Genomic DNA, 24,257 nt, shown 5'->3' with positions numbered 1-24,257 from the left:
GTTCCCCGATGAAGGAAGGAATGGTGAATCTGACTCCATGTTCTTAGAAGGCTAATTTATTATTTTTTGATACTATATTATATTAAAGAATACTATACTAAACTATACTAAAGAATACAGAAAGGATACTTACAGAAATCTAAAAAGATAATAATAAAAGCACATTACTTTTTCCAGTCTCAATACAGCTTGACCTTGATTGGCCAATAAGTCAAAACAATTCACATGAAACCAATAAAACGATCACCTGTTGGATAAACAATCTCCAAACACAAATTTCAGACAGCCAATCCCCAGCCAAATTCCAAACAATTCCAAAGCAGCAAAACACAGGAGAAGCAAATAAGATAATTATTGTTTTCCTTTTCCTCTGAGGCTTCTCAACTTTCCAGGAGAAGAATCCTGGGCAAAGGGATTTTTCCAGAAAATATGACAGTGACATTTGCTTGCTCTGAAAACCCAGCACTGGAGTTTTCCAGCCTGCAGCACTTCCCAGCTGAGCCTGGAAGGTGCTGGGATGGTCCTGGCCATTCCTGGTGCTCCATCCCTGACAGATTTACCTACCTTGGCCTCCTCTGGGTCTGCAGTGAAGCTCAGCAGAGAAGCACCATCCCACATGGATCCTTTTCTTCTGTTTGGAGCAGAAACGTGGAGCTTCTGGAGGAGCTGGAGTCCTTCAGTGCTGCCTTGGGGTGACACCAGGGGCTCCTCATGCAGCTGGGCTTGAACATCTGTACCAGGGCAATTCTGGGGCACTCCACATCCTCAAATTGGCATTAGAGCAGAAGGTGCCCTTTTGCTTTAATGCTATAGGGCAAATATTTAGCACTTTGAGGGTGTTTGAAGTGTGTGCTGTTCCCAAAGCCCTGCTTTTACCTCACTGTTGGTTTTATTTTTTGTGGTGTTGCTTTGTTTTTGGGGTGGTTTTTTTGGTGTGTGTTTTTTTTCATGCTGCTCTTACACCATTTCCAGGCCTCTCCGATGTACTGGGCTGTCTCGAGCCAGAAATTATTTGCAGTTTGGAAGCCTCTTCTGCCAGGTAACAAGTGGCAGAACAAGAGGAAATGGCCTCAAGTTGCTCCAGGAGAGGTTTAAACTGGAGATTTGGGGGAATTTCCTCACTAAAGGGGTGGTCAGACATTGGAAGGGGCTGCTCAGGGTGGAGTCCCCATCCCTGGAAGTGCCCAAAAACGTGTGGATGTGGCACTTGGGGACACGGGTTAGTGCTGCTGGGTTGATGGTTGCACTTGGTGATCTTAGAGGTCTTTTCCAACCTAAACAATTCCACCATGTGAGATGGCAAAATAGGAATTTTGGGCACACCCTCCACTGACCCACCTCCCACAGCCCAGCAGTGTGGAAATGATCACAGAGGCACAACGACTTTTACATGTCCATAGCGGCACAAAGAAACCCAAAATGGGAATTTAATCATTGCAGTGGTGCCAGGAGGATGCAGCAGCACCAGACAGGAAATTCCCAGGATGGTTTCAGCAGGAATTTTCAGGATGGTTTCAATCAGGAACTTCTCAGGTTGGTTCCAGCAAGCAGGAACTTTTTAGGATGGTTCCAAGCAGGAATGTTTTAGGATAGTTCCAAGTAGGAACTTTTTAGGATGGTTCCAACAAGCAGGAACTCCTCAGGATGGTTTCAAGCAGGAAATTTTTAGGATGGTTCCAAGTAGGAACTTTTTAGGATGGTTCCAACAAGCAGGAACTTTTTACAATGGTTTCAATCAGGAACTTTTTAGGATGGTTCCAACAAGGAGGAACTTTTCAGGATGGTTCCAAGCAGGAACTCCTCAGGATGGTTCCAAGCAGGAACTTTTTACAATGGTTTCAATCAGGAACTTTTTAGGATGGTTCCAACAAGGAGGAACTTTTCAGGATGGTTCCAAGTAGGAACTTTTCAGAATGGTTCCAAGTAGGAACTTTTCAGGATGGTTCCAGCAAGCAGGAACTCCTCAGGGTAGCTCCAATCAGTAACTTCTCTTCCCTCCCCGCAGGTGAGGAGGTGGGGGATTTTCCCTGTGGAGAGGAGCCTCCTGCCAGGCAGTGTGAGAGCGGGACCACGTGCAGGGAGTACTGGCAGGGCCCCAACTATGGCATCACCAACTTTGACAACATCCTCTTCGCCGTGCTCACCGTCTTCCAGTGCATCACCATGGAGGGCTGGACCGACATCCTCTACAACGTGAGTGCTCTGCTGGGGCTGGGGGGTTGGGTGGGAAGAGATGGTTCTGGAATTAAAAAAAAGTTATTTAATTTGTGTGGTTTTTACCTCCTTAACCCCTGCTTTTGAGGAGGATTGTTCCTGTTTTCCTGAGGGTCTGTTTCTGGTTCAGTCTGAGGTGCTTGGAGGGTGCAGAGTTGCTCAGCTATGGGATGAGTAGGAGCAGGAGGATGCAGCAGTACCAGACAGGAACTTTTCAGGATGGTTTTGGTCAGGAGCTTCTCAGGATAGCTCCAATCCAGAACTCTTCAGGATGGTTTCAGTCAGAAATTTCTCAGGATGGTTTCAGTGAGAAAACTGAAACCTGGGTGGTGGCGGTGCAGGAGCTGGTGTCACCTCAAGGTGCTCCTGTGCTCTGCTGGGTGAGTAGGAGCAGGTTCTCACAATGCCCCAAAGAAATTCCAAATTGTACAAGATTGGGTGGCAAAAGCAACTCCTTCATGTTTTGTACCTGGAGGTTTCCTCTCCTGACTGGGTGATCAAGCTTGTAACACTGAGCTCCAGGACTGGTTTTGCTTAGTCCAGTCCAGTTTTACAAAGCCCTATCACTCACCTTCACCCCTGGCATGACTGTGGGCTGCAGAGAAGATGCTCCAGGCTGAATTCCTGCCTTCTGCAAGGCAGGACCACGACTGGCACAACCTCTTGGCTGTTCTGTTTTGCTTTTCCCAATTTTACAAAGAGCAGGATGATTTCCCCCAGCCTCTGCTGGCATCCATTTGAGGGTGCAGTTTATGTGGAAAAATCCCTAAGTTGGGCATTACTGATGCCCTCAGCCCATTTCTCTGGCTGGAGGGATGATGCTGTGCTCAGTTTTCTTCATCACAGACTCCAGAGCCCTGCTGGGCCCTTTCAGTCCTTCCTGGAAGGGTTTTTGTAGCAACAGGAAAGGATTATCCTCAGCCACAGTGAATTGCCAGGTACAATTCTGCTGTGTTTGGAGCCAATAAATGTGATTTATTCCCTTCTCCCTTCCCTGCTCAGTTCCTGCATTTATTCCCAGTCTCTGACCACTTAAAGCCATCTCTAGAAGATTTCTCCCCTCACCCTAAAGCCTCACCATACCACCTTCTCATTCAGCATTCCTGCTCCTTCCTCCTGGTGCCAAGTGTTGTAAGAAAAGCCCATTAGCATCCTGGCTGGGATTGATTAATCAATATGTGGTGCATGAGATCATCTTCTCCCAACCTGCCTCCTGTACCACATGCAAAACCCCGAGCTTACTATGGGGGTATTGATTTTGGGGGCTGATTGAAGCTGTTGTAGTTTCATTCTGGATACCCATGAATTGGGAGCAGGTGCTTGGACTGTGACGGTCCTGCTGCAGAGTGAATTTGTTGTGTCTGAGACCCCAGTTTAGGGTTTGATCGGCAGATCTGGGGGCTCTGGATGTCCTCAGTGAGGGGAGGCTGAGTACTTTGTGCTGTGCCATGGGACACTCAGCAGAAGTCAATGGTGCCAGGAGCCACCCCTGCCACCTGTCCCTTCTCCCCAAGGGCTGTCAGCCCCTCCCTGTGCTGCTCTGCTTGCTGAGGACTTGGCTGTGCTATTGCAGGTTGGAAACAGAGAAGGTGTGGGTGGGGAAGATCCTCTCAGTGCAGCCCTCAGCCTTTTCACAGCTTCTCTCATGTGCTGCTTTCTGGCCTCTTGTTTATTGGTTTGGTGTCTTCTGTGCCTACTCCAAGTCCATAAAATTGAAAATAGGAGACAAAAGCCCAGATTGTCCTGCAGCAGTGACTGGAAATCCTCCATGGGGTATTTGTGGATGCATTGTCAGGCTGTGCACAGGTAACAGCAGTGAAGCCATAGAATGGTGGAATGGTCTGGGTGGGAAGGGATAATCCCATTCCAACCCCATGGGCAGGGACACCTCCCACTGTCCCAGGCTGCTCCCAGCCCTGCCCAGCCTGGCCTTGGGCACTGCCAGGGATCCAGGGGCAGCCACAGCTCACCCTCACAGGGGAGAATTCCTAATTCCCAATATCCCATCTAACTCTGATCTCTCTCAGTTTGAAATCATTGGCCCTTGTTCTGTCCCTCTGCCTCCTTTTCATAAGTTCCTTCTGGCCCTGGCAGGGGCTCTGAGCTCTCCCTGGACCTTCTCCTCTCCAGGTGAGCACCCCCAGCTCTCCCAGCCTGGCTCCAGCCCTGGAGCAGCTCCATGTTCTCCTCTGGACTCTCTTCAGCAGCTCCAGGTCCTCCTGATGTTGAGCACCCCAGACCTGGACACAGAACCCCAAGTGGGGTCCCACAAAGGCACAGCAGAGGGGGGGGATCACCTCCCTCATCCTGGCCACTCCTCTGTAGGTGGAATCCATCCACCCTGCTCCAGGCAGTGCAGAAACTGCCCAGGGATGCTGCTTGGACCCTACTGGACCCAGACTGGGAAGAATGTGGAAGATGTTTCCCCTTGAATCCAGAACTGGGAGAGTAAGTGAACCCCTCAACAAAGGGAGAGTGTCAGAGGTTTTTCCTTGTTCAGGGAGCTCTGATTCACCAACCAAGCTCTCCACTCCTAAGGAAAATGGGTTTTGTTAGGAAAATTTTATCAGGAGAAGTTTCCCTGTCAGCCCCAGGCTCTGGTGTCCTCAAGGAGAGCAGCATTCCCCTGCTGCAGGATACTCATCAGAGCTGAGCTGTGCACCTACTTTTAATCTTTTCCTTAATTAAGATTTGCAAAAGGCTGTGGGACCATGGGAGGCAAGATGTGGTCTGTGTAAACTGTGATTAAGCATTAGGAAGAATAAAGGAGCTTTTTCTACTGCTAACTCATTAAAGCATGGAAAAACACAGAGTTCTGGGGCCCCAAACATAATGAGGACATGGAACTGTGGGAGCAAGCCCAGAGGAGGCCACAAAGTTGGGAACAGAGCACCTCCCCTATGGACACAGAAGAAGACACAGATGAGGTTGGGTGGAGAGCTCAGAGCCCCTTGCAGGGCCTGAAGGGGCTCCAGGAGAGCTGGAGAGGGACTGGGGACAAGGGATGGAGGGACAGGACACAGGGAATGGCTCCCACTGCCAGAGGGCAGGGCTGGATGGGATATTGGGAATTGGGAATTGTTCCCTGGCAGGGTGGGCAGGCCCTGGCACAGGGTGCCCAGAGCAGCTGTGGCTGCCCCTGGATCCCTGGCAGTGCCCAAGGCCAGGCTGGGACAGTGGGATGTGTCCCTGCCATGGCAGGGGTGGGATGGGATGAGCTTTAAGGTCCCTGCAACCCAAATCTGTGATTCTATAAATGCTGCTAACCGCAGGCTTAGCTGAGCCCTTCCTTCACCCCTCCTGTGAGTGCCATCACGACACGCTGGCTCAGGTTGGGGCAGATTTGTCCCCCTGCTTGTACAAACCCCTCCCTTGGTGCTGCTGGAGCAGCCAGCCCTGCTGGGGCTGAAATCCCTGTGCTGCCAGGCAGTCTGGGACTGAGACCCATTAGGGGAAGGCTGAGGTTACAACTTCTGCCTTAATGGCCCATTCATTTCCTGCTGCAAAACGTCTGGATTGATTGTCCTGCATCAGCAGGGCTCTGCTCTCACTCCCCTCCTCCTGCTGCACTGGGGCTGGGGGTGCTTAGGGCAGGGCTTTATTGGGATGTCAGGGTATTGTATTTGCAGGGACCCTCATGGCAGGGAAGAATCATGAATCTGACTCCATGTTCTCAGAAAGCTAATTTATTACTTTATAAGACTATAATATATTAAAGATATATATATATATATATATATAATACTAATATATAAAAATATATTAGTATACCATAATACTATACTAAACTATACTAAAGAATACAGAAAGAATTCATACAGAATGCTAAAAAGATAATAATGAAAACTCCTGACTCTTTCCAGAGTCCTGACACAGCTTGGCCCTGATTGGCCAAAGAGTGAAAACAACTCCCAGCAGAATCCAATGGAACAATCACCTGTGGGTAAACAATCTCCAAACACATTGCACATGAGCACAACACAGGAGAAGCAAATGAGAGAAGAATTGTTTTCCTTTTCTCTGAGGCATCTTAGCTTCCCAGGAGAAAAACTCTTGGTGAAGGGATATTTTTGTGAATGTGACATCTGGGAGCAGTCACTGGGTGGGATGTGCTTCACCAGTTCAGCACTCACTGAAATCTGGGAGGTTTTGCTCTGTCCTGAAACAGATTGGAGGCTGAGAAAGTTGGGCTGTGATGGCTCCAGGCAAACTGAGGAGTTTGGTGTCAAGGCTGTTCAGGAGAGAGGGATGGGGTTTGATGGCTTGGCTCAGGTCTGTCAGACTGAGGGGTTTGTTGTGAGGGATTATTCAGTCATTGCCAAAGGATTGAAGTCACTTTAGAGGTGGTCCAGATTCAGCTTTCCTACAGATTAAGAAAGTCACAGCATCAAAGTCTTCAGCACAGCCTTGCTGTTGGAAACCTACCTTGTAAATATTCACTCCTTGTCCTGTGATAAATTGAGGAATTAGGAGAGCAAGAAGAAAGCAAGTTCACAAATCCCAGCCCATTTTTACCATGCTGATCCACTATTTATACTTCCAGAGACTTTTCCTTTTAATTGGGGCTCATGAAAGCTTTCTAGCAAGGCTTTATCTGGGAGGTGATTTATGCTTGAAGCAAAGAGGCTGAATCATCAGTAGGGTGAAACACTTCAGTAATAAGCTGGGGAAAAGAACTTCCTGCCTCAGCAGCACAAAAGCATTGGAACAATGACTCCAACCAAGCTCCTCTGAGAGCTGCAGGTTTGTCTCAGCTGTGCTTGTTTGTGCTCAAAAGTGTCCAAGGACCAACAGGTGGTTTAGGAAAGCTGGTGATGAGGAAGAACATTTTTTCCAGCAAGTGGAGCACCCCCTGCTAATTCCAAGCTTCAGCATCATCTGGGAATGTATTAATATAGAGCAACCCAACAGTTTTCCTCAGGATGGGAGCCCAGTGCTGTGGCCAGGCTTTCAGTCCAGCCCAGTGCAGACAGGTCAGAGACCCCTCAAGCGTGGGCAGAGCATTTTCTGGACCACAAAATTAGGGAAGAATCTGCTAAAGCAGCAGCTCACTGTGGGGGGCAATGCTCCTATCAGGCCACATGCCTCTGACCTGACTTTGTGCAGCTGGGCCCAGCCCAGTGCCAGGCTGGGCTGGTGGCAGGAGCTGGGTCTCCCTCTGCAGTGTGGATGCAGCAATAATTGGGTTGGTGCAGCTGTTCTGCATCTGGTGTGCTGGTGCTGGTGCAGTCTCTACTCTGGGTTTTTTCAATTTACTAGGAAAATTGAAAATAAAAATGCAATAGTATCAACTAAAAAAGCCCCTCACTGCCAGGGTCAGACCATTCCCTGCCCCACTGTGTGCCAGGGAGGTGTCCCAGCCCCATCCCATGGGGGCTCAGCCCTCCTGCAGTGCCAGCTGTGGCTCTGCTGCAGCAGGGATCCTGCACAAGGGGGGAGTTTTCCTCTGCAGCTCCAGGGCTGCTGCAGATGGGCCTGGGCTCCCTCTGGCCGTGCAGGGCAGCAGAAAGCTGCTCCTCTGGCAATGCAGGGGGCAAAGGCTGCTGTGCTGTGCCAGGCTCAGATTGGATCCAGGCAGGAATGCTTGGCTCCTGCCCTGGGCGCAGCATCTCCCCATGGGATGCTGGAATGGGATCAGCCCTGCAGGGACACTCAGTGGCCATGGACAGCAGAGATCTCCTGGAGGGAGGGTTGGCTGTGGGAGAGAGAAAGAAACAACTGCCCCATGGACAGCAGAGAACTGCCCCAGCTCTGACAGATATGCATACCCCCAGAATAGAATACACACCCCCCCACATTATATGAATTTATTCACAAAGTGTCTGGATGTGCTGCCTTTGTTATCATTCTTTGACAGTACCCAGGGGCTGCTGGAGCTGGGGGACGTTGGTGCTGCTGAGGGAGAATATTTCCAGTGATGGACTTCAAGGACAGAGTTTGGGTGCAGAAATCACTGTGCTGGGATGGGGGGAAACAATGGCACTGCTCAGCAAGAGAAGCTGTGATCTCTGGGATCTGAGTCCTCTGAGCTCTGTTTTCCCTCCAAATCTAGTTTTCAAATTAAGATAATTTCTGGATCATTTTAGATCCTCTTGTTTACGTGCTGGGTGTTTGTGAATGACAGTGATTCATCTATTGCTAATATGGGCTCTGTGGAGGTGGAAAACATTTTCAAGAGGCAATAGTACAACTCTGCTTTCCTTTGCTGAACAGTAATTCCCAGTTTTGCCCATGCAAGAATATTGCAATGCTGTGGTGGCTCTGATGAGGGGAGAGAATGATAAATCTGACTCCGTGGATACCAGAAGGCTAATTAATTACTTTATTATATTATTTTATACGTCTAAAACTGAATCTGCCAAGCACTCAACCCTGCTCACACAGCACAGAATCTCGTGACTGTCAGGCAACACATACACACACTTGGCCCTGATAGCCAGGGAAACAAAACATCCTCACTTTGGGTAAACAATCTCCATATTGCATTCTACTTTGGCACAAACACAGGCACAGCAAATGATAAGAATTGTGTTTCTTTCTCTGAGGTTCAGAGAATGTGAATCCCAGAAATATTATTGAGAAGAATTGTGCCTTGATTTTCTCTGTGAAGAGAAATGTGGCTACACAAGAACCTTATTGTCCATCATCAAACCCTCCTCTGGTTGCCATGGGAAGTTCCCCTTCTTTTGCAAAGTGAGAAAAGCCTGAAAACTTCAGGGGCTGCCCATGAGTTCCTCAATCAAAATAATTCTTTAGCTAGGCTGAGCCTAAGCATTCCTTACAGAGAGGAGTCAGCTGGGAGATGCTGTGGAGCTGGCAGTGAGTTTGGAGCTCAGAGCTTTCTGTGGGATCCCCAGGGGATTGGGAAGGGGCTGGGGCTCCCTGCTGTCCTTCAGAGCCAGCACGGTTTGCTCGGCTCTGTCCCCTCTGTGAGGTGCCTTTGATGAGCACCAGGAACTTCCAAAGAACTGAGAATTGTGTTTGTGGACCCAGAAAATCATGGGTCAAACGTGCTCCATCTGGAGCTGTCAGAAAGCTCAGTGCTGACTTTCAGTGAGCTGAGCTTTCACCTTTCATCTTTCCAGGAGTTCAAAGCTCCACAGTGGAATTTGCTTTGCAAAGCAGGGGCTCCTTGCAGGAGAGCAGAAATGTCAAAGTGCACCCTCGCTCTCGTTTGATCTTAATGGCAAGAGATTTTCATGTTTCTTCCATTTCCTACTGACAAATATTAGTGTCCAGTGGGTCTTCCAAGACTGTGGACTGGGCCTAACTCAATATGCTTGTGAGTAGGGATGAACAGTTCAAACAAGATATAAATCTACCTTAAATTGGATCCCAACTGGAACTTTACCCTCCCTGCATTAAAATACCTTATGATTCATTTGGTATTTTTCATTCCTTTTTGTGTCTGAATTTCTTTATTCCTCAGATACAGAAATGAAAGGCTGGGATGTAATTGTTGTTCCATTTGCAGCCCAATCCAGAGATGGTTTTGTTGGTGGGATGGTTTTGGGGCTGTAGGGGTAGAAGAGACTCTACTGTCCCAGTTTGGAGAGCTCATATGTGTCTTTTTGGGGTGTTTCATAGAATCATGGAATGGTTGGGTTGGAAGGGACCTTAAAACTCCTCTCATTCCACTTTCACTATGGCAGGGACACCTCCCACTGTTCCAAGCCCTGTCCAGCCTGGCCTTGGGCACTGCCAGGGATGCAGGGGCAGCCCCAGCTGCTCTGGGCACCCCGTGCCAGTGAAAGGTTTATTTGTGAAGATCAAACCTGTGACTCTTGGTCTCCATTGCTCCCAAGTGTGAGCTGGGGGATCCAAGATGATGTTCCTCAGGAGGAGTTTGGATGTGACCAGCACTGGTTACCTGGACCATGAGGTGATTTCCTGAGCAAACAACCTGGATGAGGTGTGGGGGTGCAGCTTGGGTGTGCTACAGAAAACAGAAGGGAAATAAATAACACAGAGCAGATCCCCTCATCTCAGACTTGGATGAAGGCTCCTCTTTGCTCCCTGGCTGAGATTCCTCAGGGCACAAGAACCTCCACACCTTAAGCATTTCTGTACTCTGCTAGATAAGGCTCATGGGTGACCTCAGTGTCCTTTTGCTGGTCCTTTGCTCAGATTGTGGCTTCCTGGGGGAGTTTGCACTTGGCTTTGCTCATGGGGACTGTCACAGCTAATTTGGTGGCACAGTGACTGCTCCAGCAGAGCCTATGGGACTCTGCAGGTGACACTGGGACTGCTCTGTGCCACTGGTGGGATTGCTCTGTGTCACTGGTGGCACTGAGATTGCTCTGTGGCACTGGTGTCCCTGTGTCACTGGTGGCACTGGGATTGCTCTTCTCTCCTGGAACAATGATGAGCAGTTGTTCTGCTCTCTGTTAGAAGTGACCTGAAGCCAAACCACTGAATCCCAGACCCACAATTGCTGAATATTGAGAGGAGAGAGAAGAAATGTTGTGTTTGCAGTGGTGTCTGTGTGTCCTGGGGCTGGCAGCCAGGGTGTCTGTGTGTCCTGGGGCTGGCAGCATGGTTGTCTGTGTGTCCTGGGGCAGCAGGGGTGTGAGGAGCTTTAGGGTGGGTTCAGGCTCCTGTGAGCACTCTCTGTGCATGATCAGCTCTCCTTGTGAATAAATATTGAGAAGCAAAGCTGTTTAACCAGCAGAAGTGTGAGCAGGCAGCCAAAGGAAAAGCTGCGGAAGGGTTTTCCTTTCATTAACAGGGAAAATAAGCACAAGGAGAGGCTTTGTTTTGCCACTCTGAACCCCACAGCACATTTCTGACACGGTTCCTTTGTTGTTCCTGTCATTTCCAAGGATCAAGTTTTGCTCCAGGTGAAAGTGGGGTGTCAGAATCCAGGGCTGGAAGGGACCAGCACTGGGAAAGCAGAGCAGGGGCTGGGCCAGGCTTGGCATTGAGAGCTGCAGCAGAACAAGGGAACTCTGCTTCCCCTGGCACACAGCTCAGGATTCAGCTAGGTCTTTGAAGAGATGGAGATCAGGGAATCACAGCTGAAAGGATGACCAGGACTGCCCAGGACACCCCAACAATCCCACCCTGGCATCCCTGGGAGTGTTTTCCAAATGCTCTGGCAGCCTCAGGGCCGTGCCCATTCCCTGGGGAGCCTGGGCAGTGCCAGCACCCTCTGGGGGAATCCTAAAACAGAGCACATGTGGGAAGGGAGGAGCCAGCAGATGAAAAATGAATGCTGCAACATGCAATGCCCACAGGTGTGTGAAGGAATGTCACCATGGCTTTGTCTGCAGCAGAGCCTGTTCTGATCCCTCAGCTTTTCAGAGCACACAGCATCTGCCTCACAGCTGGGCCACAGATCTGGTGTAAAATCCCCTCCAGCTCTGACCTGGGGAGATGTTACCCTTGGGACTTGATGTTCACCAGCGCTGAACCTCTCTTGTCACTCTGCATTTGCTCCTGGAGATGCCCAGGGCCCTGCTGGGGACAAAGCCAGCAGGGCACGTGTCACATGCTAGTGTCGTGCAGCTGTGATGGAGATGGGAGCTGAGCTCCTGAGCTGTGCCATGAGGTAATTGTGCTCTCTCTTTCTCCCTGCAGCTTCATAAAGAGGAGAAAAATCTCCTAATGCTGTTAGTGCTCAATTGCACTCGCTATCGAGTTAGGGTGATTTGAATTTGCTAATAAGAACCAGCCACCTTCGGCGAGCACATAAATGATAATTCCCAGCCTGGAGGTGTGGGGTTAATGTTGATTTTGTTGGTTTTGTGGCTCAGTATCACCAATAATCTGCAGGAAAGTAGGGCAGTGAAGGCAGAGTTTGGAGCAGGAGCCAAGAGCCTGGCAGCAGCTCTGAGTGCAGGGCTGGTTTGTGAGGGAAAGGCTGGTGGGGAGGGAGGGAAAAACCTCTCTGTGCACGGGGCTTTTGTAGTAGGGGTACTGAAAGGCAGAGACACACTTAGGGGTGACCAAACCCTTGCACAAAAACCCCAAACCAGCTCAGCCTAATTATTGCTTGAGCACAAAACCACAATGGGAATTCTGGATGTGTGGAACCCATCCCAACAGAGAGAGAACTGTATTTGCAGTTCTCCAGCAAAGGCAGGAATGATGAATCTGACTCCATGTGCTCAGAAGACTGATTTATTACTTTATTATACTGTAATATATTAAAGAATACTATACTATACTAATTAAGAATACAGAAAGGATACTTATTGAATGCTAAAAAGATAATAATGAAACTCCTGACTCCTTCCAGAGTCCTGACACAGCCTGGCCCTGATTGGCTAAAGAGTGAAAACAACTCCCAGCAGAATCCAATGGAACAATCACCCGTGGGTAAACAATCTCCAAACACATTGCACATGAGCACAGCACAGGAGAAGCAAATGAGATCAGAATTGTTTTCCTTTTCTCAGAGGATTCTCAGCTTCCTAGGAGAAGAACCCTGGGTGAAGGGATTTTTCCAGAGAATGTGAATGCCACAAGAGCCCACATGTGGTCTGTGTGCCCCCCACAACCTCATTACACCCCTGCTGTTGGCACACCGACATTTTGTCAGTTGAGATGTGCATTTCATCCATGTTTCCTGCTGGATTTAAGCTTCCTCCCTTCCATTATGTTCTTACAACCTGTGGTTATTTTGAGCATCAGACAGATTTATTGTTATGTAGAAAAATCAGTCTTTTAGGTCACCCCCCATTCACTTAGCTGATCACTGGTGTGTGACAGACATCTCAGCATCTCAAATTTCAGAAATTCTTATGTAAACTCTTATGTATTCTTATGGTCAGCTACCACCCATGTGTGGAAAAATATCCAAATTTTTCTGTGCCTTAAACCCCTCCCTGGAGCTCTGCTCCGAACTCCCCTGAGCAGCAGATGGAGTGGATTTCTCAACTCCCTTTTCCCCACGGAGAAGCCTCACTCCAGGCTTTGCAGTAGCAAACTTGCTACTAATGAGACCTGGTGGGGTGTTGCAGTCCAGGAGTGCAATAAATTGGTGTGAGCATCCACGGATTTGTAGGAAAAAATCCCTTGTGGAGCAGTGAACAAGCAGCACAAGCTTCTGTGAGGGGAAAGCATGTGGTGAAAGGAGGAATCTGCACAGCTGATGGATCCAGTGTGAGCTGTCAGCACAAGAGCCCTACACCAGCCCCAATTCTGCCCATTATTGCTGCTTTCCTCCTGGGTTCTGGAGGGCTGCAGACCCTGTTTGAATCCCCAGCTCTTCTAAGGGATGCAGGCTTTGCCTGCTTCCTCCTCTGGAAGGTTTGCAGAAACCCAAAGATGCTGGAATAGGAAATGTGTGGAGTAAGCATAAAGCTGAATATTTGGAATATATAAATGGCAAGAGTGCTGCACGTTTGTGCCCATGCCTGGGTTTCCATCCATCTGGGAACACAGCCTGGCTGACCCTGTGCCCATGTGGGCATTCCCTCCAAACTGTAGGAATCCATAAAATCAGAGGGTTTTGGGAAAGCTGCAAAAGGCAGCCTCAGAGGCAGCAGAACTGTGATTAGAGCTAAGCAGTAGCCATGAGATAGGTCAGCCGAATAATTATGTAAAATGTAGAAAAGCAAGGACAAATAGAACAATGGTCTGTGTATTAACACTTGTCTAGAATAACTCCCTAAGCTACAGAAAAGTTTATCTAGCAAGATATTAGAAAGGTTGAAGATTATTAATGGAGCTCTGTGCATTGTGTTTTAAGGCCTACAAGCAGGTATTGTATGTGAAATAAGCAAGCATTGTTTTAACCAAAGGTACGTGTGTTTATAGTGATTGCATAGAACTACTGTCAATGTGCTTTGGCTTTGTGTGATTGGCCAAAAAACTTTGAAAATAAGTTCTAACATTAAGTTCTTTGTTTGCTGCCTGGGATGTGAGCAGCTGGCATCTTCCCATTGTCATAACCATGTAATGAGACTGATGCTGGAAAATCAAACAGCTCAAGGCACGTTCCCAGCAGCCCTGTCCTGTTTGTGATTTGTACAGAGACCCCAGCCAGTGATACAAGCCTGAGAGGATTGAGATATTTCAGCCCTGCTCCAGCAAATTACCCTGCTCAGAACAGCCCTTGAGCAAATGTGTGAGGCTGAGCAGGAGCTGAAGCACCTCCCTGAATCTTCTGGGGTTTATTTAATGTCTCAGGGAAGATTTATTCCAAATGACAGCAGGGTGGCCACCTCCAGGTTTAATAGGAGACATTTTAGATATACAGCAGGAGAGTGACATATATCAGACAAACTTCAAGAGTCTCTTCAAGGCAGCAGTTGCTCTCTGAAAAGCAGTGAAACCTCTCCAAGCAGCAGCATAACCGTGGGGGGTTGCCAAGAAAAAAACCTCCAGCTGAAGAAATCCACTTGCAGCTCAACAGCATGAAAGCAGCAAGGGTACAAACAGCCCTGAACATGCCTGGCAATTGCTTCCCTGCCCAGGATGAAAAAGGCAGCTGAGTGCTTTCAGATTATGCCAGTGCTCTGCCATCCCTGCTGCATCAGGGGCTGCAGTGGCACAGAGTGACAGAATGGGTCTGAGAAAACCCAGAGACGAGGTTTCACTTCATTTTGTATTGTCTTAGTTTGGAAAGACAGGTATCTACTAAGGAAGACAGGAGCCTCCCCTGAAATGGAAAATATAAACCTCTTCCACCTGAATTATTACAATTTTGAAATTAAGGGACTCTCAGGTAAAGACATGGGAGCAGGAATAACAGTTCTTTATTAGGGAAGAAAATTAAAAATAAAATACAAATGCAATAGTACAACAAACCACTGCCAGAGTGAGACCATGCCCTGCCCCCTGTGTGCCAGGGGGGTGTCCCAGCCCCATCCCATGGGGGCTCAGCCCTCCTGCAGTGCCAGCTGTGGCTCTGCTGCAGCAGGGATCCTGCACAAGGGGGGAGTTTTCCTCTGCAGCTCCAGGGCTGCTGCAGATGGGCCTGGGCTCCCTCTGGCCATGCAGGGCAGCAGAAAGCTGCTCCTCTGGCAATGCAGGGGGCAAAGGCTGCTGTGCTGTGCCAGGCTCAGATTGGATCCAGGCAGGAATGCTTGGCTCCTGCCCTGGGCGCAGCATCTCCCCATGGGATGCTGGAATGGGATCAGCCCTGCAGGGACACTCAGTGGCCATGGAGAGCAGAGATCTCCTGGAGGGAGGGTTGGCTGTGGGAGAGAGAAAGAAAAAACTGCCCCATGGACAGCAGAGAACTGCCCCAGCTCTGACAGATGGCCCCAAACACATCTTTCAACCTAAGACACCCTGCCATGGGCAGGGATACCTTCCACCATCCCAGGTTGCTCCAAGCCCCATCCACAACCTGACTTTGGACACTGCCAGGGATGGTGTGTGAAAACACAAGAAATAATAAGAGTGTTGCTGTAATTAAAAAATGGGCTAAAAATGTTTTTTTAAAAGCTCTGTTGTGCCAGGAACTTTATCTTTTGGAGAGGTGGTGGCTGCCCCATCCCTGGGAGTGTCCAAGTCCAGGTTGGACACTGGGGCTTGGAGCTACCTGGGATGGTGGAAGATGTCCCTGCCCACGGCACGGGGAGGGATGCGATGAGTTTTAAGTCCCTTTCAACCCAAAATATTCTGTGATTCTAAAATCCAGCTCTTGCAGGGGAGGAAAATCACCCAGGAGCTGTGGGAAGCAGCTCATCCCAAAACCCCCCTGAGTGTCCCTGCTCCTTCTGGGGTTGGTTTGTTTAACTGGTCTGTGACAAAATCTTTACTGTTCATCCCTGTTCTCAGGTTGTTTCCTCCTCCTGGAACCCAGAGAGGAGCAGCTTTGAGCTGGGCTCATCATTTTTTGCAGGCTTAATGAATGTACACTGTAGTAAATATTTTCACACTTCAATTTGGAATTTCACAGGCAGTTCTCATTCAAATTTGGAACAACTTGGCAAGGCTTTTGGTTAGGAAAAACCCTTTTCTTTCCTAGAGCAGTCCTTTTTATTTAAAATGTCCTCAGAAAACCTTATGAAATGTCTTTAGATGGAGCCAAGAGGATCATACCCAACTGATTTTTTGTTGTTTTGTCTGAAGCAGGAAAATGGGAGGGATAAAAGACCTTTGGAATCTTGTTCTGAGTAGGAATTGAATTGACAAAGGGCTGTTGGGCCTGGAGGCTTTGCTGTGCTCTCAGTTCTGCAGAACTGAGCTCTCAGCTCCAGCTCCTGAGCTGTAGATTTATTTACAAGGATGTTTTTTGCTCATAATTAAGGAAAAGCTGAACTGCTGGAGGTGTCTCATTAGAAGATAAGAATGAGAAGGTGGCCTAACTGAAATAAATCGATACTGTGCTCATTGCTAGTCCTCTGCTGGAGAATGCAGGTGTGCAACAGCCCTTGGTTATGATTTTATACCATGGAATCAAGGCTTTAATTCATTCAACCAATTTTCTGCTGCTGGAAACTTCTTGGGAATATTTGCTGGTGATGATTAGAAGGAAAATCAGGAAGAGTCTGGATCTGCATGAGGATGATGAGGAGGCCTGTCCATTATCCTTAGGGCTGTTTTTATTTGCAATAACAACATAATTTTGGGCCTTGCTCCACAGTTTCCTCTGCTGAAAGCCAGCAAATGCTGGATTGTTGGATTGCTCTGGGAATTTCTCTGTGTCTTTGCTGACCAAGGGGCTGCAGGGCCCAGGGACTGCTGAGTGGCTGGAAAAGTTTATTCTGCATCTACTTACTAGACCAGCAAATCTCTGTGTGGGTCTGGATGCAGACACAGGAAATCTCCTGTGTCCCTGAGCAGCCAGAGAGCAGGGCTCTAAATCTGTGTCTGTGTTCATACATTTATACCCAGGGATATTTCTCCTTCCTCATGACTTTCAGAGCACACTTGGGGACAGCTTTGGCTCTTCAGGCACCTGAAGCCTTTGCAGATAAGAACACCACGTCCACAGAGTGCTGAATTTCCTCCAAGTGCAGCTTGATTCATGCAGGAATTCTCTCAATGAATGATTTGTGCTTGATAAGAAGTCCAAGCTCAGCAGCAGAATTTGTTTTTCAAGGTGTTCCCTCCAACTGCAGCACCCAAGAGCTCCTGTGCTCTCCTTGTGCCCCTTCCCAGAAAATGCCAGCCCTGTGTGCTCAGGGGACTCTGCAGATGGGGGCTGAGGCACTGTGGGTGGGAATCAGAATATTTGGGGTTTTGCTGGTTGAACCTGCTGCCCCTGCAGCACCTCAGCCTGAGTCCCGCTTTGTGAAATGCTGGAATTACTTGGTCTCATCAGCTCTGTGGCTTTTAGATTTGCGGTAGAATGTGTGAAATGCATCCTCAGAGAATCACAGAATGGTTTGGGTTGGAAGGGACCTTAGAGATCATCTGGTTCCAGCCTCCCTGCTGAGGACAGGGACAGCTTCCACCAGACCAGGCTGCTCCAAACCTCATCTAACCTGGCCTGAAATCCTCCTTATCCTCCAGATAAGCACCCCATGGGGCTCAGAGAGGGGCTGGGCAGGTGTTTGCTGGGGTAAAACATCCTCTGGAGAGCTCCATGCAGAGGCTGCCCTTCCTCACCCTGAATGTGCCTCACCTGTCCCCACCAGGAGCAGTCTGAACTGAGTTTCCATCCATAATTCAAGCCCACAGCTGTTTAAAAATAAAAGAAAGGGAGGAGAGGCTATGAAATCAAAATAATACCATTAAAAAGAGGTAGAGTCCCTTGGCCAGCCTGTTATTTTTGACAGTGGCAGAGCTTTCCCAGTGCCAGGCAGGCTCATGAATAAAGCAGCTGAGTGAGTTCATGCTAGCTGGGGAAAGAATGAATTTTTTATCAAGAAACCCTGTTAGCATATTTATGTATTGATATATTGGTGCCATAAGCCTTTGGATCAAGGCATAAAACAGCAGTGGTTTTGCTTTTTCAGCCTCCCCAGCTCTGCAGAAGGGGAGAAACAAAAGGGAGGATTTGATTCTATTTAAACTTGGCTGAATTAACATTAATATTGCTTGCAACAACTACAGTTAAAACGTGTTCCTACATCTACTGCTATTGTGCAAAATTAAAATGCTGCCAGCTTTGAGGATTTTACCCAGAGTCTTCCCATATTTGTCTTGATTTTATGCATTTGGATGCTTTCAGAGGAAAGCCTAGCTCTGGATTGGTCTATTTGAGGGAATTATATCTCCCTTAACTCTTCTTTGGCACTTTCTGGCTCCTGTCAGAGGAAATAAAAGGTGGAAAATGAGAATCCTGAAGGGGGAGGTGATTGAGGTGTGTGTGGAGGTGAAAAGGAGGAGTGGAGTAGCTCAAAGACCTCAAAGAGAGAGGATCCTCTCAGGAGCCTGGATCTGAGTGTAAATGTGCAGGGGTTTGGGGTCTCCTCCCAGAGCTCAGGTTTTGGCAGGGCTTTGGTGTGAGGGGAGGGTAGAGGCCACTGGGGACTCTCTGAGGGCTTTTCCTACAACTGCTGACCCCATCCCAAAGGGCTCCCAGGAAACACTTCCTCTGCCATGGGATCTTCCCTGGTGTCCATATCCCCATAAAGGCACAGGTATGATGTGCTCTAGGAGGAGATCAGATCCCAAAGGGCTCCCAGGAAATGCTTCCACTGCCATCTTCCCTAGTGTCCAAATTCCCCACAAAGGCACAGGTACAATGTGCTCTCAGAGGAGATCAGATCACAGAATCCCAGAATTGGGTTGGAAAAGGCCTTTGGACTTGATGATCTCAACCTATGACCTAACACCACCTTTTCAACGAAACCATGACCCCAAGTGTCACATCCAGTGTTTTACAAACCCCTCCAGGGACAGTGACTCCATTCCAGCGCTCAGTCCCTTTCAGTGGAGAGTTTTTTCTGAATTCCCAGCCTAAACTTCCCCTGGTGCAGTTCAAGGCTGTGTCTCCAGTCTCAAACTGTTTTCTGGACCTTGCATGAAGTTTAGAGGCTCCTGAAATCCTGTCCATCCCACTTCCAGCCATGGAAACCTCCAGCTGAGGGGTATTCCTCACAGAAGACATAGCCATGTTAAAACACACTCTTGTAAATACCTTAGGGGAAACAACACCAGCTGCAAAGATCAAGAATTGTTTTAATTCCTTCTCTGAACTTTCACAAAACTTCACAGAGGAATGCTTGGGAAAGTTTAACTGACTTTTGTCTCTGACCAGTTCTCAACATCCACAGGTCAGCATTTGAGAACTGGGATTTCTCTCTCTGCCCTGCTGGAGAAGGTGGGAGCAGCTCACCTTTCCCCTGACTCCATTTCACCTCCTGGGAGGGTGGGGATTGCAGCAGAGACTCCTCAGTGCAGGGCTCAGTGGTGTTTCTGAGTCAGAAAGGCTGCAGAACATTTAAAAGATGAAAGCCTTTTTTTAAAAAAAGGCTTTTTTCTCCTTCTGCTTTCATCGTAAGGCAGGTGCTCTTGTACATGCTTGAAATATTTTTGGTTTTATTCTTAGTAATTTCTGTGTTCATTTAAATGTAAGAATAGGAGCAGATAGAAATAAATCACCCGTAAATAGCTTTGCTAATTATCAGAAATGGTGAGGAAGAGAGTTGTGAAAAATCAGACAGAGGGTGAAGAGAGTTCATCTCTCCAAGACAGCTGAGAGTTCTCAATGCAAAAACACTTAACTAAGGGAATATTAGCCTTTAATTGCCCTGAATAAGTCAGGCTGTGCCATTGATTAGATTCTGTGAGTAAATCTAGGTGTGCTCTATTTTGTATTTTGATTAGAAACATGGTAAAAACAAATGGTTTGTGGTGTTTGGCTGTATCTGTCCAATTAAATCCTGTAACTGACCCCAAGTCAGGAAACATTTACATGGCAGCCCCTTAATTGTTTGACTTTCACATTAAAGGTTATTTTATGTGATGTTCCTTCCCCTCCCAAAGCAGGTCCTGCTCCCTTTGATGGAGTCACAGTGGGAGCTGGGGATGATCTGGTGAGCCTGAGGCTCCCTGGGGATGGAGAGCAAGAGCCAAAAGCAGGCAGAGACCCTGGGGAGCCAGGGAGGGGATGGGGATGGGCTGGGAGAAGGATGCTGGAGCAGGCCAGGCTTTTATGGGCATTTCCTGGTGATGACATGGGGCTGGAGCACAGAGAAGCAACAAGAATGAGAATCCCAGATTGGTTTGGTGTTGGGGAAGATGAAACAGAAAAGCCTTATAAATATGATTTTCTGGCAAAATATTTTGAGAATAAGGAAACCATAAATGAGATTGAAATGAAAGCAATCTTTGAGATACCTCAGTTACTGAACAACTGGAAAACAATGGTGTGGCCAGCTGAAGGTGATCCCCTTTTGATGGAACAACACCCTCTGCTTGCAGACAGGCCCAAGGGTCAGAGCAGACCCTACAGCTTGGCAGAAGGGGCCCAAAGAGGAGTTTGTAGGGTTTAAAATATAACACAGGATGATAATGTAGTGATTCTTATAGGCTGTATGTAAATGCTATAGGATTTGTATCTTGTACTAGATTGGTTAGTGAGAATTAGAATATTCAACACAAAAGAAGATTTACTGTATTGTAACGGGAACTTTGCTCTCTTACCCTTTTTACTCCCTTACTCTCTTATCCTCTCATCCTCTCTCCCCCTCTCTTCTCTTGGGCCTGCTCTGAGCTGTGCCTGGCAGCTCCCAGCAGGGCCCTGCACCCAGGCCCTTTGCAATAAACCCCAAGTTCCAAGCCCTGGCTGCAGAGATCTCTCGTCTCTGTCCGTCCCACCATCCTACCCCCTGACGCTCCTACAGTTTGGGCTGGAAGAGACTTTAAAGCTCACCTCATTCCACCTCCACCATGGGCAGGGACACCTCCCACTATCCCAGGTTGCTCCAAGTCCCATCCAAGCTGGCCTTGTGCACTTCCAGGGATGAGGAAATGCCCCTTGGAGCAGCCCTGGGAAGGTGGGCCATGGCCAGGGCTGCAGGACAGGAGATGAGAGGGGATAAAAGGGCATTTCTGGGCTCTACAGCACAGTGCAAGCAGCAGTTGGTGCTTTCAAGTGGATTGTTTCAAAGGGTATTTGGAATGAATTAATAACCAGGCAGAGTGTTAACAGGGGGAGCAGGGCCTGAGCAGCTCTGTGTGCCTGAGGCACAGAGTGAGGATTAACCCGGGCCCTGCTCTGCTCTTGGACACCTCACAAAGGCCTGCTGCTGGGAAGTGCTGTGTGCTGTGCTGGGGAATGCCCTGTTCTGCAGCTCAGGGCTTTAATCCCCTGCAGGACAGCAGCCTTTGGCTTCTGAGACTGCTACAGCTGCCAGAATTCCCCCCAGATCCCTGCACCCTGAGGGGCAGCTGTGCTGTCACTGCCTGGGGACACCAGCACTGGGCACAGAGGGAAGAGAGAGCCCCTGGGTGCTCAGAGCCAGTACAGTGATCCCTTAGGATTTGAGCTTTTATATTTTCCATACATTTGTAATCCTGCTGTTCTTTGGTGGATAACTCCAAACTCCACACACAGTGTGACCTGCAGCTTTCCCATTTGGGGCAGACACAACAATTCCTCTCCAGGCCTGGCAATCAGGGACACCTCACTGCCTCAGGCCCCAGAGATGGACACAAAAGTGAGTTTGGAGCAAACTTGGGATAAATGACTTCATTACCTGAAGCTGTAATTGGCAGATTAACCCCCAATATGCAAATGAACCAAACTTATAAAAGTGTGAAACCTGTGAAACCATGATCCATTTTGGGTGTAGGCCCTGGGGGGCTTTGTCTGCTTGAAATGTACCTGAAGGCCCTTCAATAAATATTCCTGCTTTTTATTGTCTTGATATTGTCTGGCCTCTGGTTTTAGATATCCCAAAAAGGCATCAATAGAGAGAGAACAGACAAAGGCTGTCCTGTAACACCCAGCTGTGGACAGGGACAGCAGCTCCAGGGTGGCCAATGGAGCAGAGTCACCTGGAACAGCTTGGAGAGATGCTTTGGGGATTTAGGGATTGGGTGATGCCTCAGGTTTTAGCTTTTCTGTTTTTCACATTCTATGCTGCTTTAGTGTGTGGGTCTGAGCTTCACATGAGGGCATGGTGAGCTCTGTGCACAGAATAGGGAGACAAAACAATTCCTGCTCCAGCTGGGCACCAAGGACAAATGATCCAAATCTCAGCCCAAGAGCACAAACACTGTGGGCTGGAGAGAGAAAAACAAGCAGGGTGGGACTGCATGGGCTAAAGCTGGAATGGGACAATGAACTGCAAGGTGCAAATGGAGCAGAATGATCAAAGGAAGAGACCCTGTGCCCGGCCGTGCATTTTGGGACCATTTTGGTTCATCTTGGGTGCAGCCCTGGCTGGGCTCTTGTGCTGCCCAAGGTGGATCCATTGAGGCTTTAATGAATCCCTGCTTTATTCTTTATCTCTGTCTAGCCTCTGTTCTAGACCAGCCTGCACAAGGTATCAGGGGTATTTCGGTATTTTACCATGCTGCGTGTGTCCCTCTACAAGTGCCAGGCCAGGGGTGGGAGCAGCTGGGGCTGAGCAGAACTCAGAATTTTAGGGAGAGCACTCCAGGGGTGCAGAGTCTGTGTGGGCTGTAGATGTCTGAGGTGAGATCACTGTGGCCCTGAAAGTGCCCCTGAGCTGCCTCAGTTTCCCTCTGTGCAGCTGTGGGAGCCCTGTGCTTTCACATTTAGGGGATGTGGATCTTTCTGTGCCCAGGGCACTCCTGGGGCTGGGTGTGGGCACTGCTCAGGGGGTGCTTGTGAAGAGCCCCATGGCTGTTTTTGACCAGAAGGCTCAGGAGCAGTGTGAGAGCTCCATGTGAGCCCCTCCTGAATTTCTGGCTGTAATTCTGGCACATTGTGTTGAGTATTCATTTTCTCTTGCCCTCCTGTTACATCTCTGTGGGCACAAGTGGCACTGACAGACTGCCAGACGTTACAGCAGTGAAATGTTGTAGCTGGAACATAAAAATTGATTTGATCTCTTGGCTCCTCCTGCTTAATGAGTGAGCCTGGAGCTCAGTGGCTCTGTGGATGAAGGGCTCAGGGCACACAGAGCTGCCTGTGAGACTCTGGGGGCTTTCCCTGGGGGAAGGAGTTTGGTTTTCCTGGCACCAAACAGGCTTTGAGTCATTAAAAGCCTCTCCCTGTGGCAGAGCTGGGGCTGTACCCTGTGCTTGGGCTCCAGCTTGCTTGGGTGAGAAATGAGACTCACTTCCAGAACATTTAAAAAGTTTATTAAAACCTTATCAAAAAATACAACAGAAGACTGAATAGAGGCATTATTACAATGTGGGGGGCAGAGAATTTTCCCACCATGTGCTCACCCACACAATGGAGGTTTCACCTTTGTTAAAAGGTCCCCTTTGTTAAAGGGTTAAAAACCCTTTACCCTCCCCAAAGTTCTGTCCATCAACTCCTCCTTCACTGTCCAGTGGTGGAATTCACTTCCTAACATATTTTTTGGAGGTCAGGTGTTGCCATAGTAATGAGTCAACCCTCCCAAATGTCCCAAACCCAGGCAAACCCTGATAACAACACAAGGGTGGTAAAACATAACTGTAAGTCTATAAAACTTCTCTTAACATATATACATGATATTTGCCTTTTAATTGTGATAAAACATAACTATAAATCTATAAAACTTCTCCTAACATATATACAGGATAATTGCCTTTTAATTGTTATAAAACACAACTATGAATCTATAAAACGTCTCCTTACAGGAGATATTTGCCTTTTAATTGTGAGAGTTAACCGTGACAAATATATAGGATATTTGCCTTTTAATTGTGAGAGTCTACCATGACATTACTCATCAGTCACACTTGGGAGCACTGGGAAAGGTGCTGCACATCCAGGGAAGCTCTGCTTTCTCAGGAGCACATTGTCACCACTTTTCCCTGGTGTTTGTCACCATATCCAAAGGGGAATTTGTCCAGAGTGAGGCAGAGCAAACAGGGCCAGGCCCTGTCCTGCCCTGAGCAGGAGGTAACCCAGCAGATGCTTAGGGAAGGGTGGGTAATTGGTGGTATTTCAACACATTTCATTTTTAAGGGCTTTGATCGTGGCATGGAATTGTGGATCTGTCACCAAGTTTGGGCTTCAAATGGAGAAATAAATGATAAATGATCATTTGGCAGCAGTGAGCCCA

General features: G+C 48.3%; 1 protein-coding gene across 6 annotated transcripts in view; it reads left to right on the top strand.

The window, feature by feature from the left end:
* CACNA1B (calcium voltage-gated channel subunit alpha1 B) overlaps window positions 1–24,257 on the top strand; it is a 313,833-nt gene that overhangs the window by 122,591 nt on the left and 166,985 nt on the right. For all 6 annotated transcript variants that reach the window (XM_054284411.1, XM_054284410.1, XM_054284409.1 and 3 more), the window contains exon 6: window positions 2,006–2,193. In XM_054284411.1, coding sequence (XP_054140386.1) covers window positions 2,006–2,193 — 188 coding nt within the window. The remainder of the gene's footprint in view (window positions 1–2,005; window positions 2,194–24,257) is intronic.

The sequence above is a fragment of the Melozone crissalis genome, unplaced genomic scaffold, assembly GCF_028551555.1.
Source record: "Melozone crissalis strain CALT ecotype California unplaced genomic scaffold, PUWL_Pcris_2 ptg000041l_1, whole genome shotgun sequence".
In the NCBI taxonomy this organism is placed as follows: domain Eukaryota; kingdom Metazoa; phylum Chordata; class Aves; order Passeriformes; family Passerellidae; genus Melozone; species Melozone crissalis.
Note: the sequence above shows the minus strand (reverse complement) of the source record. Positions and strands in the feature narration are given on the sequence as shown.